At 43.9% G+C, this 18,787-nt stretch overlaps 1 protein-coding gene across 4 annotated transcripts in view; it reads right to left on the reverse strand.

Annotated features, from left to right (window-relative positions):
- FOCAD (focadhesin) overlaps positions 1 to 18,787 on the reverse strand; it is a 256,908-nt gene that overhangs the window by 151,178 nt on the left and 86,943 nt on the right. For all 4 annotated transcript variants that reach the window (XM_019554782.1, XM_019554785.1, XM_019554783.1 and 1 more), the window contains exon 11: positions 15,951 to 16,208. In XM_019554782.1, the coding sequence (XP_019410327.1) occupies positions 15,951 to 16,208 (258 nt within the window). The remainder of the gene's footprint in view (positions 1 to 15,950; positions 16,209 to 18,787) is intronic.

Genomic DNA, 18,787 nt, shown 5'->3' on the forward strand with positions numbered 1-18,787 from the left:
AAAAAAAAAAAAAAAAGACAGAAGGGCATTGTGCACATGACCAGCTATTGCAACAAGCCTTCTGCAATATCCCATTAATTTATTATAGAACCTATGGCTTTTGTGCGAAAAGGACGTTTCAGGATTTAAGTGTCTGTTTCTAAACCCCAGCTACTCTCATGAGGTAGAGTTGTAAGAAATGCAAAAGCAAAGGAAAAGATGTGAAGTCTAAAAGGCTAAATTCAAGTAATAACACAATAGTTCTACTCACTGACTGCCTCTTTCTGAGCCTCTCATCTTGCAAGACATCATTCTCCCACTCAGAACTAAATCCACATTGCAAGCATTTCTACCTTTGCAACTGAATATCCACAGGACTCCAGAACAACTGTTAGCATCACAAAAAATGGAATGTCATCAGAGCTGCGGTATTATTTCAATTGCTAAAATGTATAGAATTTCACAAATCTTTTCTTAAAGCAGGTCAGCTTTTTCCCTATGCCACCAGAACATCAGGGCATTTCCACAAACTCTGGTCTAAGGTGGTGTTTCTCAATTTGGGTGATGTGAGATTATTTTAAGGGTGCCACAGAGTGCCTTGCAATATTAGCACTTTTAGATGTAGAAACACCTATGAGATTCACAAGAGATTCACCCAGAGATTTTAAATAGGAACCCATAGGACATGTCTACATGGCTCAGAACTTGAGACTTTCTGGCATACCTCTCTTAGAATGACATTTCTATTAACATATTACATGCCACCTTCCACCACATCTTTCAAAAGGTCCTGAGAAATAAAGGAAAAGTATTCAGAAAAACTACTTCTGTGCTTTTATCATGGGTTTGGTTGCTTTGGGGGGAGAGGTTGTTGTTTTTTTAATAAGCTATCCCTAAAATAAAAGTGCTGAATGCTGTATATCATTTTGCTGATATTACCTGTTGTACTATATCATATACAGTATTTACCTGATTCCAAGAAGACCTCCCAATAATTAGATTCTATACATGGAAAATTTATACATTTGTTACAATTTTCCATGTACAGAATGTAATTATTGGAGGGGTCTTAAATTTACACCCCCCCCCAACTGGGGTTGAATAAAAGTTGTGGCTGGGGGATCAAGCAGCTTGACTCCTAAACCTTGCCCCCATCTTGCTCCCTAGTGTCTATGCACCCCCCCACACACTTGCCCCTATTGCTGCCTGCCTCCCCAGTGCCTCCCTCCTCCATCTTCCCCACCCCCACCCCCAGCTTTGGAATCTACTGCCACCACCTCCCTCCCTTCCCTCCCCACCACCCTGCTTTCCCATGTTCCACACTCATCCTTGCTCCTGCTCCTGCTCCTGCTCCAGCACAGCCTGGGAGCAATGATGGAACAGCTCTGGGCCAGGACTGGGGCCAGGGCAATCATGTGCTCTATGCTCCAGGATGGAGCGGGTACAGACCCTGCCAGTGATGGAGTGTGGGTAAGCAGCAACAGGGGGAGTGAGGAGGAAGGGAGGGAGTGACTGCAGGGAGGCCTGCAAGAGGCACAGCCCTTCCATCATCTCATACTTGATTTCAAGACAATGTTAAATTGGGGGGGGGGGGAGGAATCCCCATCTTAGAATCAAGTAAATGTGATACTTTATCAAACGTAATAGTTACCCCCTCAATATTACACAGTTTCTCTACAGATATTCTAAGTTACCATAATGCAAAATTGTGCTGTGTACCTGCTGTTTCACTCATCTAGATGGTCCAGAAAACATTCTCTATTAAAACGTCTAATTCCAAGGTAAGTTATTTCTTCTTCCCTTCAAGCATTGCTTATCAACTTTAACACATGAAAATCCCATATTTAGAGACTCACAATGGACAAGAGGGACAGGGAAGCCACCAGCTACTTCTCAGGAGTGGAAAAGAATGGGGAAGAGCAAGCAAAATGGAGAGATGAAAAGAACCTAGTGGAAAAAATTTCTTATGCAACAAGGAAAATGGGAATGGGAGTAGAAGGACCCCTCTTAAGAGATGGCATGCACAGAATAAATACAGCCAAGCAGGATAGTAGAAAGTCCAGATCTTATTTAGGGATACAAAACATATTAAATTGGGATGTAGGAGGAGATGACTTACTGAATGGAATGAAAATGTAGTAATGTCACAGCTTTGGGTATCAGATGGCCTTCTGCAAGACAATGCAGCGCAGGAAACATTTTATGCAAACACAAAACAATTATAATGGAGGAGCTGGCTCTGTGATAAACACCTAACTTCTCAAATATGAACTCTACCTGTTTCAAATGTCAACCAAGTTGACTTGCTCCTTCACCGTTGTCAGCCAAAAAACAAAAAAAAGAGTTCCTTCCCCACAGTTCAGTTTGTAGGAAAGTTTCAGATGAGTCCTTTAAAAACAAAAGTCTTACTCATGGTTTTCAGGAAAAGCCTGGGATATTTCTCCCAAGTAAAATGTCCTACCACACAAAAGCATAACTAGCAAGGTTTGTAACTGGACCGGGGGGAGAGTGCTGCTGAGTGCTGCACAGGAGGGGGTACCAACAGCACCTTGGAGGTGGGGAGTCTTACAAGCTCTGGGAAAATCAAAAAAAAGGCCTTGACTGCTGCTTCCAAGGCATAGTCAGCTTATTCCAGTAGTTGCTGATATAGCAGCCAGGACAGGAAGAGGGTGCTCCTCCACCCTCCAAGTTATGCTACTGCTTCCAAATGCACATTGCAGTGTAACATCCTTGTACTATGTAGCAGACATCTAACTGGCTTCCATCATCTGTTTTAAAGTGGAAGGGAAATTCCAGGGCTACAGACAGGCAGAGCCTGATTCTGTGGTCCAGCCCCTTTAGTCTGGCATAATTTCAGATAGGGTAAATGCCTGATTTACATACATCAGCTACCTCTGATTCTGTAAAAGGCTTTGGGATATTTTGAGATTAAAAGAGCTATATAAAGGTTTAAGGTGGTATTATTATGCCACCCTCTGTGAAGCATATTGAAGTCTTCTCAGCAGTACTAATCTAGAGACTGAGAGGGGATATGCCCTCAGAAAATTTAAACACAGTATTCTACTTGTTCCAATTTTTGGAAGATTACCTACAAGAATGACAACTGCATTGCTATTTAAACAATTGCTTTATTATGTGGTATCACTAAGAAGATACCTGGAATAAGATACTTCACATTCTTGACAAAAACATTTTCAAATTACCAATGTTATAAAACAAAAAATATCACTGTGTACAGTCCTAGCTAAAAAGCCAAATGTGACCCAATTAAAGGATAAAAAAAATATATAGTTTGAGTTTCAGGTTGCATGCCTGCTGCTGGTTATTTGGGGGAAAAAAGTTTATCAGATTTTAAAATTCATCACTCTGGACACAAACAGAGTACAAGGTAGAGATGCCACCAGGTTTAATAAACTGGTGATGTTTTAGACAACCTTTTGTATAACACATTAGTTTATAAGAGCCAGTATTTAAAGGTAAATATCACACATGACAAAACAAAGCACTTTATGCTAAAAGACTGACATTCTGGGTCCAGTTCTTCTCAGTTACACCTAAATGAAATCTTGTGTAACTGACCAGATTTACACATTTAATTTCTTTCTGCATTTTACTATCAAGTCAGGATTATTTTAGATTCATACTAATGTAACTAAGAGCAGAATGTCTCCATATATCATCAGCTCAGCTCATACCAGGTAGGTACTGCATTGCTACAGTCCTGGAAATTAGTTCTCTTTTAAATTGATATTTTTATCACATTTGGGGGGAAAGGGGAGGGGAAAGAAAGAAAGCTTTTTAAACATGTGTAAGTAGCGAGGCATTAACACTCACTATTTTAAATTCTGAAATGGTCTTATAATTTACCACACATAGAATTTAGACTGCATCTAAGTTGCTGATATGTCATGTGTCTGGGATTTTAACTTCTCTTAGTCCACACATGTTGTACCAGTCAGTGAAAGTATATAATATTAGCATGAGACCCAAATTCTTAAAATTAATATATTAATTAAAAAAAACAAACAAACAGGGCTAATGATTATGTAGAGGACAATGATTCAAATCAACTCAGTTTCACCCTTGATTTACTTCCCACCGTCAGACACATCTCTAACAGTTTAGTTAGCTCCGCTTACCCTATCCCTCCAATGTATTTATGGTTCATATTCTATTCAAGGTATATTATAGACCCATGATTTTCTTTAGAAATAGATTTCCATTAACCAGATAACTGTTGCCAATTCAGCTAAGCCAAACAAGTGAAAGTCATTTGCATTACCTTCTCTCATGCACTAAAATAAATCATGCAATTGTAGCAGGAAACACCCCCAGATACAATGCCTTGCAAATTTATCCAGCAGTGACTGAAGATCACTATGTAGGATCTGGGAACCCACAGCCATTGCCCACATAAGTTTCTGCACTTTGCACTTTCATTTTTCCCCCAATGGAAGTCCCCTCAATTTATTTACAGTTTCCATGGTATTTTAAGTATCCAAATATTTGCCAGTACACTTGAGCTGTTCCTAACATAACCCATTTCAAAAACATGTACATGCTTCTTGAAGACAAAGCTCTGGGTTTAGTTTTTATATGTTGCCTAGATCCAGTAATTATGTCAAGAAGTTCTATTGCAGGGCTTAAGTAAAAACGTTTGCAGCAGTCAAGGACTTTTGCGTTTGGTCCATGGAGGCATCAGTTGCAGAAGAACATGGTTAGATTCACAAGCATAAAAGCATTATTAACAACATAAGTCAGAGTCCTTCCTCAGCCCTAAAAATCTTTTAGTGATTACCCCATTCCATATTTTAAACCCCGCTCAGAACCTATTATTAATCTCTGTTCTTCGATTTAAAGGGAAGACTCTTTGATAAAAAAAAATGTAGCCCTGTTGCTGATAACGAACACAACAATGAATCATGTTATATAACACAAGGGCTATGCGAAACAGCACCTTTTCTTTTCGACTTCTGTTTTGCCATTTCGAAGGGACAGTGTTTTGTTTCATTTTGAAGCACTGTTCTGATCCGTTTAAAATGTTTTGCTGTTTTGACATTTTGCCCATAGGCTATAGTGGAGAATCATGAAAATGCCTATAAACTGTAATTCCTTGCCTAATTTGGATGAAAATTGCAGGGATGGTAGCCCCTTCTGAGGGCATGAAGCCTGCCAAGTTTCAAGGAGGTAGGTGCAGGGGTTTCTGGTAAACTGGAACTCAAACTGCTAAAAGCAAAACTCAAGTCACTTCCCGGCAGCGGCAGCCTCTTGTCATCCCGCATGCAAAGCTAGGGGCCCGCACCACTGGGAGGGCTGTGGGGTTGTGCTAGACTCCTCTTGGGGGTGCAGGCCCCCGGATCTGCACGCGGGATAACAGGGGGCTGCCGCTGCCACCTGGGACCAGCACTGGGCACAGCTCGTGCCCAACACGGGAAAGACTGTTGCTACCGCCGGCCCCAGGCAGCAGCAGGAGCCTCCTGTGACCCTGCATGCAGATCTGGGGGCCTGCACCCACAGGACGGCTGTGCCAGACTCCTCCCAGGGGTGTGGTCCTCCGGATCTGTGCACAGGATGACAGGAGGCTGCCGCCGCCTCAGACCAGCGATGGGCGCAGCCCACACCCAGCGTCAGGAAGACTGCGGCAGCAGCAGCCTCCTACAGATCAGAGGGCCCACACCCCCAGGAGGAGTCCAGCAGTGCTAGGCGGGCAGGCTGAGCTCTGTGGGGCTGGTGAAGCTGCTCGGAGCGCACCCCTGGCTCTCCCTGCCTCCCATTACCGGGCTGCACTCTGAGTGGTTCCACCAGCCTCACGAAGCTCAGCCCAACAGCGGAAGAGCCAGTGGTGGAGCCACTTGGAGCGCAGCTCTGGCAAACACAGCCCAGCTCCATAGCCCCACGGAGCTGAGCCTGGCAAGAAGAGGTGGGAGACAGCCACTGGCCACGGCTGCAATTGGAGACAGGGCTGCGGTCCAAGCGGATCCGCCACTGGATCTCCTGCCACATCCCGCCGCCGGCTGAGCTCCGTGGGGCTGGCAGAGCTGATGGAGCGGAACCCTGGCTCCGAGCACAGACCTGCCAAGCGCAGCCCAGTGGCTGGAGGCTCCACGGCCCCATGGAGCTGAGCCTGGCTGCAGGAGGCAGCAGAGAGCCAGTGGTGAAGCCACTCAGAGCACAGACCTGGCTCTGAGCACAGCCCTGGCCAGTGGCTCTCCCTCACCTCCCACCACCAGGCTCAGCTTCGTGGGGCTGGCAGAGCCACTTGGAGCTCAGCCCAGTGGCTGGAGGTGGGGGAGAGCCAGGGCAACCCATGGAACTCAGCCCAACGGTAGGAGGCAGGGGAGAGCCAGGGCTGCACTCTGAGCAGCTCTGCCAGCCCCACAGAGCTCAGCCCGGTGGCAAGAGGTGGTGGGAGAGTCAGTGGCAGGGCCACCCAGAGCATAGCCTTGGCTCTAAGCGCAGCCCTGGCCAGTGGCCCTCCCCCCTCCCACCATCAGGCTCAGCTCTGTGGGGCTGCACGGCCGCCACCCTTTGCTTGCCAGGGCTGCACTCCAAGTAGCTCCACAGAGCTCAGTCCAGCAGCGGGAGAGCCAGTGGCAGAGCTGCTTGGAGTGCAGCCCCAGCAAGCACAGCCCAGTGGTGGGAGGTTCTGCAGCCTCATGGAGTCGAGCCTGGTGGCGGGAAGCAGGGGGACAGCCACTGGTCAGGGCTGCACTCCGAGTGGCTCCACCACTGGCTCTCCCACCACCTCCCGCTGCCAGGCTGAGCTCCAAGGGGCTCACAGAGCCGCTTGGAGTGCAGCCCTGGCTCTCCCCTGACTCCCACCACAAGGTCACTTCAAAACTCAAAACATTTCGAAGCTTTCAAAATGTTTTGAGTGCCGTCATTTTGTTTCGAAGCCTTTTCTTTCGTTTTGATTTCGCTGGTTCAAGCTCGAAATGCATCGAAACAGCTTTGAAATTTCACACAGACCTAACAAATACCAATTTTATCAATCCAAAAAGGTGCTTTGCAAGAGGTTCTAGGAAAGTCCTGAAGGGGTGTAGGAACACTCAGAAAAGCAGGGGAGAGCATGGCCTACTGACCTGCCAGGCCAGGCAGTCACTGGGGCAGCTCCTAGCAGCACAGCCTGGTGGCCCCAGTTTGTTCACCCACCAGTCGGGAGGCCTGAGGGGAGTTCTTCTGCTCCCCATGGCACCACTCCTGGCCCAGGTCCCATTGTGGGAGAGTGGCATAGCCTTCCTTGGCAGGGATAGGCAGTCTCCTGTTGTGGGTCAGCTGCCTGACATGACCTCCAGGCATTGGTAAGGGCCACAGGTGCATGGCCCTTAAAAGGAAAGACATGGCCCTGGGGGCCAAGGAGCCAAGGAGTCCACGTGAGAGAGTCAAGAATTCTCCGCACCTGCCGAGGAGTTCTCGGCACCCATGTCTCCCATCCAGGATCTTCAACGAATAGAACAGAATCCTATAATCCACTTTCAACTTTCTCTGCCTATACAGCACAGTTCCCTTGGAGAGTACTGTATGCAATCTGCCAAAGCTCTTAAGCACAAGCTCAGCTGTGCTCTTAAGCACAAGCTCAACTGTAAGCACATACTAAGCACTTAATTGGAGCTCAACTATAAAGCTTAGCATAGCACCTCACTGGGGTCATCTGACCTCAGCAGTCTTTCCTGCTTTGAGCAGGGTGGCTGGACTTGATCTCTGAGGCCCCTTCCAGCCCCTAACTTCTGTGAATCTATGAATGACCAGGACTAGAGACAGAAGTACACATAATCCAGTTTAAGTCATCAGAAACTGATTTAAACCTGTAAAAGAACAGAAGTTCAGTGCACATAAACCAGTTTCAAAATGGCTGAAACTGTTTTAAGATAAACCTGGCTGAATGTAGCATCAGACTGACTTGGGTCAAATGGGTTTATGAGACTTCTGTGCCAGACCCCTTCCTGGTTCAAGTTAAATCACAGTCCTACTGTATGCTTCCCAGCCCTGGGCTGGGCTATACTGTTTGCTCCAGCAGAGAAGGGGTGGGAGAGGAGAAGGACTGTCCCCCCAGGCAAACCCCAGCTGAGGTCTGGGCCAGGGAGGAGGATTAAACCCTCTTCACCCAAGTACAGAGATGTCCTGCCCTGCTAAACTTCCTGCTGGCTGTGACTGTGGACTATAAATCCCAGAGGCACCTGGAAGCAGGAAGAAGAAGTGATGAGCAACCCTGCAGAGCTCTGCTGCTGCAATTTTGGACTGCAAATCCCAGAGACCTTGCGGGCAGCAGGAAGAGGAAGCAAACACACAGCTCATGCTTGCTACATGCCAGAGAGGTAAGCTCTAGAGCCCCTGGGCTTCTGGCCTTAGCCACTGTATACAGTGGCTCCATTTTCTGAATTAAAAGTAAATGTCTGTCCAGCTGTTTCTCAGTTTAATTTCTGAATCTTAGACTAAAAGGCTTAGGCTTTTTGACTGTCTGTACTTAGCCCAGGAGTTTAACTACACAAATCATTTACAGCACACTGCAGTACCACTGCACACACCACAGTCCACATCTTTGAGTTTTCTTATTTTCTTGCTACATACATTTTTATCCACATTTTAGATAAAGCCATCAGAAGAAGAAAGGTTTGGCAAAAACACCATACATGCACATGCACAGATTCTCATTTCTTTCAGAACAGTATGCACTTATCTGGTCAGAATCAAACACAGTAAAAACCTCTTCAAGAAGACCTTTATAGATTGCTATGTTAAGCTGTACACCAGCAGCAGCAGCATTTTGGGAGGTCTAATAAGTATTGCTTTACATTTCTGATGTTGAACTCTTTCAAACAATGAATCAGAAACATAAGTCTAGTAGTTGAATTCCCAACAATTGTTTTATGTTCTACTATATATCCAGGGTCTTTAAAATCAGACATTATATAATGTAGGAGAATTAGCAGTAATTAAATAAAATAGGGTATTTTATGCTGAAATGGGGTTAGAACATGTAGGCAGAAGAGGTATGAATCACAAACTATGAGGTAGCAGAGACAATTTCCAATATGCCTTATTGCCAGAGAAGTCTGAAACAGTTCCCTCCTGTCTGAGAACACTATTGTGAGGCTCTTACTTCCCTTTTTATCTTTGCTTTGTTTGCTCTCTAAAAGTAAACAGCAGTGAAAGGATACAATGGAGAAGAACTTTGAACTTGAGTTAAAACAGGAGGGAGCCACTGGTGTGCAAAGGAATCACAACTGCCATAAGAAAATAGAAAAATATGAACAAAATGGATGTAGCAAGGAAGGGAGAAAAACAGCTGGGGGAAAAGAAGAGTGCTTTGTATTGTATGCCTCTCTTAGATGATTAACTATAAAGATAATGGAACTACATGGCTGCTGGAAGTTAGAATGAGAATCTTAAAATGTAAACCTCCTCCTTCCCCCAGAAACCTGTGTTTTATTTTCTGTTTGACAATAAATTTATTGAAAGTACTCAAATAACAAAAAGCAATCATCAATAAGCCAAATCCCTGTCCAAAGGGAGCCTGCTCTATTCAAAACACTCAAAAGCTTGCAACACTATACTGTTTATTCTAAGAATTCTGCAAACATCAAGGACTGTCCAGATTGTGCGCAAAGTTTTACCTTGAATGCATGACCACCTCTACACTCACCAGATCAAAACAATACCTTCCCCCCTCCCAAATTAGCACCATGCTAGTTATATAAATTTTGTATACAGCATGAAGCACAACTTCAAATGACAAAAACATGAACAAAGGACAGCAACTCTTTGTTTAATTCCCACAAATGCATGGAAACATTATAAGAGTGAATTAACAGATAACCCTTTTCCACTCTACTTTTGGGGGAGGGTTGACAGGCACAAGAGATGGGCTACAGACAGACTGAGGTAGCTATATCCCTCAGCTCTCGTTTGCAATTCGTCTCTTTATTGTCATGTCTCTTAGTGAAGCGCTATATCCATTGTTGACTTTGAGACATAAACAACACAATGAGTACAGACGCTGCAGAGAGCCATCCTCACTGTATGCACAGAGATCTTTTTTCATACTACTGTTTGTGAGGGTTTCCTCTTGTTGAGAAACACAATAAGCAAAGTATGTCTTCAGGGGGTTATCCAATTCCTAGAAACTAGGCTACAGTACAGAACAATGTATCCCAGGGCTTTTTGTTGGTCTAACTTAGACATAAATAATACATTATATCCTTTTTTTCCACAGCAGTGATCTTACAGCTCATGAAAATTAACACATTCTGTAAATTCTTCCATGTCCACATAATGGTTGTAGACTTAACAAGTAGCTCAAGTGCAGGAGTCCAAAATATTTTCCAGACTGAATTTTAAAATTTGACATTATACGTCTTAAGAGGATTAAGACTGATATTTCTGTATGACCTGTAGAACAGTCTGAGGGTTAAGTGGCTTTAAATCTTTCAAAAAATACTTAGAATGTCTAAATGTGATACAAAAAATTAGAAACCTTTAAAGACAATACTTAGAAAATGAAAATTTCAGAAGTGATAAAAATTAAAAGAAAACTGTTTTTAATTTCAACCAGTAAAGAAAAAGGCTTTATAAACAAAATAAAAATAGAAACATGACGAAAAAAAGAAAAGAAAGCAACAAACTAACAAAAATCCAAGCCAAAAAAAAAAAATTCAACAGAAATTTCTTGTCCTCTCCAAATTAACACATACACAAAGCTACCACATATGTACAAGAAACCTGCCCCCCCCTCCAAAAAAAACAACATACAAGCTCAAAGAGCCTTAAAAAAAAAGAGGAAGGTAAACAGTAGGCGTTCAATAGCAGAAAGAATCCTATAATCCACTTTCAAGTTTCTCTGCCTATACAGCATAGTTCTCTTGGAGAGTACTGTCTGCAATCTGCCAAAGCTCTTAAGCACAAGCTCAACTGTAAGCACATCCTAAGCACTTAACTGGAGCACAACTATAAAGCTTAGCATATAGCAGGACTGAGCCTATACTACACAAGCCCCCTTCTGTTCCAACGAGGTATAAAAACTACTATTCGAAACAAACCTCTTTATGAAACATCTCAAATTCATAATAACTCTTTCCTCCCAAAATAAAAACATGGATTTGGAAATTTCCACCACCCCCCATGACCCTCCTCCTCAAAAAAATTTGGAATGTCTTTGTTTAATGCCACAGGCCTTACCCTACTTCACAAAAAAGACAACCAAGCATCATGATTTCTAAACTAAGCAACCTGGTATCTTTCTTTGTGTTTTCACTTACACTGCTATGTAAATACGTATTCTATAAGTCTGGATTGAATTTAGGAGGAGTGAAGCACACAAAGATAGTAAAGACTATTTAGATAATTTTGAGATGCAAGTCTACAGACATCAAGGGATTCTGAGGCCATCCTGATAACCACAAGTTTACAGGTAGAATGATTTATGAGGTCACCAGAAGCAAGAAATGTTTTTTCAATCTTCACCTAAATTTTTTGACTTGTGATAGTCGTATTTATTAGGCAAGAATACAAATAAAAGTCATTTTTCTAACTGTGCACAACCAGAACTAAAGTAAATCTAAATTGCATTGTTTTTTCTAACAGCTAAAGTATAAACCTCTAAGAATCTGGAAAAGCTGTTTTTGGAATGAATAGTTTCAAAGACTACCATATTAATTTATTGAATGTACTCCCCCAAAGATTCCAAGAGAAATATAGTCAAAGCATTTAGTACTACATAATATCTCAACAGCAGCTTCTATTGAAGGCCTCAATATTTTACTATTTAATCCTCAAAAATACCCTGTAAGACTGTGGCAACCTGGGAACTCCCCGACAGGCCACAGTGCTAGTCTCCCACCTGCCTCTGGGCATGCCACCCTACTCTATCGCTTGCCATGCCTCGTTGTTAAAAAATTAGGGTCTTAATTAAGTGGGAGGCTGCCCTTTGTATGCCTAGTTCTCCTGGGCCTATGTATGCAGCTCCAACCACCCCTGTACTGCATCCCAAGCCTTGCAGATGACCTGCTGTTCAGTCGCCGCCGGATCAAGGAACACAGTTGTGTCTCTCTCGCACTGCTGTGTGTTACCTCTCAGCTCCATGTTCTTGGGGAACAGGAGGCAGACTGCCTAACTCATAAAGAATCCCTCCCCCCCAACAAAAACTGATTAAGATGCAGCGGGAGACGTACCTAAAACCCTCCAGATAAGGGTGACAAGAGTGAAACAACTGCCCTAGGTCTCATTTGCATCCGAGATGGAACCAGATGACAACTCATTTACATGGGAGATGGAGAACAGAAAGCCTGAAGCAGAGACCACAGCGAATTCTGGGATTCGAGAAGCAGGGGAGCACTACATGATGGGGAATCTGTGCTCCAAATGCTAATCAAGCCACATTTACACACACCCAGCTCAGCATTTATCAGACCAGTTCTAATCTGGATTTACAAAGGACTTCCCCCCGCCACACACACACACACCTCTCTAAGCAAAAGTAAAGTTTACTAGGCATCTTGGGCTGTACATTCCCTGGTTCCACTATGGGAGGCCTATTTAAACTCGATTGACTAAAACTCAGTTGCTGGGTTAGGGAATGCTAAGGCAAGACACTGAGCCAGAGGGGGTATGGGCAACATTTGAACAATGGTAAAGAGTTCATCACAGCGTCCAGCCCATTGGAGCCCTGACCATAAGTGTTGCCGTACTTTTCCCGGGACGACTGGTGGAAGTCCTCCCCTCCCAAAGGTTATGAACACTCCAATAATTGCCTTAAGTCTGTTAAAAGACTATAGTAAGATATGGAAAAAGTCACACTAAGCTGAGGCTTGTCCACAAGTAAAAATCCAAAATCCTGATGCTGCAAGCTGTCTATTGTTTCTGAAGAAACCAGGAGATATCCCATCACTATATCTGCTATCCATAGGAATTTCAAGCTGGCTCCTAAGTGTCTGGTTACTCCTTAACCTTATGTGTTTCCTGGTTATCAATCAGTTTCTTGAGATGTTCCAAACCAGATAACCCCTTATCAATAGAAAAGACAATTATTTACACTATTGAGAATGCCTGGAAGAAGCTGAACTGAGGGTATAAAAATTTGTAAAAAGCAGCAATATGCGTGTATGTGCTTCAAGAAGAGAAGTCCCTCTCACACCACTCGCTTTATTCTCAAGAGGCTGGACAAAACAGATAGTCTCCCTTCAAGGATCGTGCTGAGAATGTCAAACCTGTCAGCTTTGCAACCCGAGTGCCTTGGACTGGTGAGATCCCAGCTCTCTCTCTCTTTTCTCTCTCTGGGCATAAATTCCTGAACTGTATTAGTTAAGCCTGAGTTAAGTTTCCCAAAATACTCAGTGAAACCAGGGTAATACTGTAATTGTTTGTGTTTGTTTTTCCTTTGCATGTCTATTACTACTAGTACCGTTATATATTTCATATACTTAGTAATAAATAACTTTTATAGTCAAACTGGTGGTAACTGGGTATATTTTCCCTTCGCTACTTCTCCTTCCTCACGTGCTCTGCAGCAATGCTTCTTTTACCTAAGCTAAAGATCCCTGTGTAGCCCAAAAATACTGTGGGGTCTGCTCATCAAGAGCTAAAGATTGGGACATGCTGAGCTTGAAACACATAAGGAAATCAGCTTGTACAGGCTGCCTGACCCAGTTTGACTCAGACGTGCCCTAATGAACTGTATGCTGGACCATGAGGGTGTCAGCTGGACACCCAGCCAGATTCAGAAGGTATTCTGTTTACCTGTGTACTTGTGTCTGACTGCAGTGTATTGTTGCTCTGATGAACTGATTCTTGGCATATCAGGGTGTCAGCCTGCCCATGCTGATCAACTCGGCTGGGTCAGGCGGGTCACGTTAACCTGTGTGTGTTTGTCTGTATGACTGATTTGGTGACTGGAGGAACCCAGCCCCATTGAAACTGAGTCCTGCAACACCCCTCCATTGGGGGTGAGGACTTGCAGAAGGGAGAAATACAGCTCCATATAGAAACTCAAGTAACATAAGCAGCACACTGATAGAATTACCAAGACCCTAGAAACATATTAATAATAAATGAGCACACCCCAAAGCGTTGGGTAAATCTGGGAACATGTGTTACAAGCCACATTCATACCACCCCTCTCGCACCGGGGCCTGAAGGTGGGGGCTGCAGTTAAGGCACCCCTCCTCATCTTTCACCAGGGAGGTAACTGGCCTGGCATTTCCTGGTGGCTCCCTCACCACTAGGAGCCCCACTAGGCCACCCTTCCCTGGCAGGGTAGTATTTCAAGTCATGCCCAGGACCAAGAGCCTCCTAGTCACTCCCATAAGCTCTTGCCCTTACCTCTAGTGTTACCGGAGCAGCAGCTCCACTGGGAGATGTTGTTTCCTCGGTGCCAGGCAGCAGACTGCTTCCTCCAGCTTTGCTGGCCTGAATCTTAAAATGGCCACTCAGAGCTGGGGCTGCACCTGTTGGTAGCAGACACCAAAGGTGCTCTGCCATACACCTTCCCCCTCAAAAATTACATTCAGGGACTTCACTTGGCTCCCATGTCTGCTGGCTTAGTCCCAGTCTGCTGCAGCCCTTGACGTGGTGAGCACCCCAACTGTGCTCCATCACAAAGGCATTAACCCCATTTAAAAGACTGAACAGTAAGGCCTGTTCACCAATTCTAAGTACACACATATGGGGAGGTTAAATCGGTTGAAAATGGCTACCTGATTTAAACTTAGCTCATCCTAGAACCAACCTTACCCTTACAGACCCAGTCTCAGTGACCAGCAGTCAGTCTAAACCTGTAACTGTACAGAAGTTCCATGCACATAAACCAATCTAAAAATTGCAGAACCCAGTTTAAGATAAACCTGGATCTACACAGTATCAAACTCATTTGATTTATATCAAACCAGTGCATGAAACTTCTGTACACTTTCCCTGCGCAGCCCCGGGGCTTGGAAAACCCAGCCCCTGGCCCTAGCCCTAGGGCTGCTCTTTTCACACCCCCACTTACACCAAGCTATTTTTTTTGCCCCCCCTCTCCAACCACCCAACCCTCTCAACCCCCATCCCAGAAGTCACTCCAGGTGTAGCCACTTCTATCAGTGTTCGCTGCTGCCAGAGCCAAGCAAGTCAGTCCCAGTGGGCAGAGCGGTAGAAGGGATGGGGGTGTAGGTTTACTGGAGGGAAGACCACCCCATCCTACCCACAGATCATGCCTGCCCTCCTACCTGACCTGTGGAACTTGCCCGCCCTTCCACCCCATCCATGAGTAGCACCTGCCCCCCACCCCCCAGCTGATCCCCAATCCCTTCCAGCCTGTTGGACCCCCAACTCCCCTCACTAACCTACCTGGTGTTGGGCAGCCATTTTGAATCCACTTAACTGCCCCCTAATGCCCCCAAATGTCTGTACTTAGCTTAAAGGTCACACAGCAAGTCTATATCAGAACCAGAATTAGAAACACAGACCTCCCATTTTATGCTCTAAAAATCAGAGCAGCAAAAAGCAAAGGAGCGATCCTCCATTCTGCCATACCACTTTTAGGTTTGAAACTGTAAATGTACAGTTTAACTGAGTCACACCGGAGCAAACTTAAAAGTTTTTTTAGATTCAGCGATTTGATACTTCAGAAAGGCACGTTCAAGATGGCAGCCACTGAGCAGCCAGCAAAATGAGAAGAGCACAAATCATTCTTAGAGTACTACTTTCGAGGTAAACAAACAAAAAGCACCTCCACCCCTCAATCTTACATTTTATTTCATTCTGCGCTGTGAAAGATATTCCTCCTCCCAATAACAAGTGATATTCCATAGATACAGTGATATAATTTACAGTAGTAAATTTTAATTCTCAATTCACAAAACAGGCATCAAAAATTTCCAGCAAGACCAACAATAAATAGAAAAGACCAGGGATTTTTTTTCTTAAGCACAGATTTCACCACATCACCTATACAATGTAAACAAATAAGTAAAAGTAATCCATTAGTAGGAAGTTTTTACCTGAGAGTAATCTGTTTTGGCTATTTCTGTAGTGGCACTCAGTACTGCATGAAGACTGTCTCCATTTTCTTGAACCAAGAGATAAGCCAGTAGAAGAAATGCATGAGTGGGGACTTGAGTAGTACTAGGTAGCAGTGATTTAATGGAAGACAGCCAATCAGACACTGTAGACCTCTCTTTCATAAGCTCCAAGATCTTCCAGGTTATATACAATGAACTGTAAATACTGGTAATAGGGAAGACAAGCTTGCAGGATGACTGGAAAAAAAAATCCAGATTAGTACCATGAAAGTGCAAGTTCTAATCTTGAAAAGTAGGCAAAGTGCCTAAACAAATCTTTCATCTGAGGTTTCCAACACTATAAAAATAACCATTATATTTTCTTTATATCCTAGTTTGTGGGTTCTGGCACTAATGAACAACATGATACCAGTTTCCTGCCCTGGAGTTGCCTTTTATTTGGTAGCAATTATCCTTATCCCTACTGATAATTATGGTTCTACCTCCAAACTGAAGTGGAAACAATACAACTTGAATTTATTAAGAGTCTCTGCTTCTGCAAAATACCACTCATTTTGGAGACTGACCCATGGTGCTTTACACTGGCAGATTAGAAAAGACCAGGGACTCCAAGATGAACACGAGTCGTCAGTGTGACAGAAGTCATCAAAAACCTAACTGCACTTTATCAAGCATCAGCAGATGCAGGACAAACAGATCCAAGGAGGTGATACTTTCCCTCTATCAGATGCTGGTCAGACCGCAGTTGGAGTGCTGCGTGCAATTTTGGGCGCCACACTTCATGAGGGATGTGGATAACCTGGAGAGGGTCCAGAGAAGGGCCACTCGTATGGTTGAGGGCTTGCAGGCCAAGCCCTACGAAGAGACTAGGGCACCTGGACCTCTTCAGCCTCCACAAGAGAAGGTTGAGAGGCAACTTTGTGGCTGCCTAAAAATTCATCATGGGGGCACAGAAGGAATTGGTGAGGCTCTACTCACCAAGGCGCCCCTGGGGATCACAAGAAATAATGGCCATAAGCTAGCAGAGAGCAGATTTAGACTGGACATTAGGAGGAACTTCTTCATAGTTAGTGGCCAAAATCTGGAATAGGCTTCCAAGGGAAGTGGTGCTCTTCCCTACCCTGGGGGTCTTCCAGAGGAGGTTGGATGGGCATCTGACTGGGGTCATCTGAACCCAGCACTCTTTCCTGTCTCTTTCCTGTGGTTGGACTCGATGATCTATTGAGGTCCCTATTGAGGTCTATGAATCTATGAATTATGAATGATAGATATAATTTAAAAAGGAATTCCCTTAACTCTTAGTAAAAACACCCTAAATAATCATGGCTGATGTAACTGTTTTTGACAAATTTCACTTTTTTGATTTACCTTCTGTATTTTACCCAACTCTAGGCAATGAAACTAGACTAGTCATTCTACCTTCTCAGGTTCCAGGGCAGATTGCATTGTGTAAGGCTGGGAAATGGCAGGAAAAAGTTAAAAACCCAACAAGGAATTATTAACTATGCCTACCCTGTTCTGAAGTTCATGGAAAGTTCCATTTGTGTTTTAAAGCAAACAAACCATTAAATTAGTCATTTATCTAAATCAGACATTCACATCACAGCAATACTACATGCACTTATAAAAGAAAACATTTGTAAATGTTCTTCCAAATCCAATATATAAATCATAGTTCAGAGGGAACACTTAGGGGCACCACACATTCAATATTAAGGAGATCAAGAAAGCATCTGAAAGAAGTTTTCCAGCTGGAGATTAAAAGCTGGCCCATCTCAAGTATTTCACCCCCAGGTAAGACCTATTTACCCTTGAAGTTCCAAGTGGAAGAGATATTTTCAATGAGAAGCTATAGCCATTCTGCCAAAAATGACAGTTTCATTTTAATCACATTGTTTAATGTAATGTAAATTCATTTTGGATAATGGGAAGGATAATACCCCTGTACTTTAACTGACCTTTTTTAGAACAGCATTCAAATCAAAATTAACTTGATCTAATATTTATTCCATTATAGCTACCATATATGAAAAATTAAACCATCAGAACACCGTCCGTCTGTCCAATGAGATAATTTACAGCTCAATTCTCCCTTCAGTGTATCCAGGGCTCTCAATGACTCCAGCTGTTTTTCCATAGGCTTTTCTAAAAGCAGAATGTGGCTGAAAGAGTTTGGGATCTTTTGGTGTTACTGTAAACATGTCTGCTCCTACAAAATTCTGAGTGGCTTAAGCTCCCTCTGGAGCTTGAAAACTGGGATCAGGCCTCAGGGAGTTTTTCACCACAGAACAGCTGCTAGGACTGGGAATGGGAAGCATAAATGCTTATGCCACTAGTTTTCACTGCTTCAGGTTGAATTAAGGAAAGACTAAAAAAGCTGAAGTATACCAAATCTTTGTAGGGAGTGGAGGGCTGGCAGATTCAAACTTCCATGCCAGCTTAAACACTGCTTTGCACAAATCTAGCTGGGTAACTTCCACTGGATACAAACCTTAAGTGCACGAGCAATGACAGAAAATACAGTCTTTACTGGCAGAACTACAGATTTCAGTTTTCATAGTTTCATAGTTTCTAGGGTCGGAAGGGACCTGAACAGATCATCTAGTCTGACCCCCCGCCATGGCAGGAAAGAGTACTGGGGTCAGACGACCCCAGCAAGGTGTTCATCTAACCTCCTCTTAAAAACCCCCAGGGTAGGAGCCTGCACCACATCCTTTGGAAGTTGGTTCCAGGCCCTAGCCGCCCTGACTGTGAAGTAGCGCCTCCTGATGTCTAACCTAAACCTACCCTCTGCCAGCTTGTGACCGTTATTCCTG

Source organism: Crocodylus porosus, unplaced genomic scaffold, assembly GCF_001723895.1.
Source record: "Crocodylus porosus isolate Cpor-Errol unplaced genomic scaffold, CroPor_comp1, whole genome shotgun sequence".
Lineage (NCBI taxonomy): Eukaryota > Metazoa > Chordata > Crocodylia > Crocodylidae > Crocodylus > Crocodylus porosus.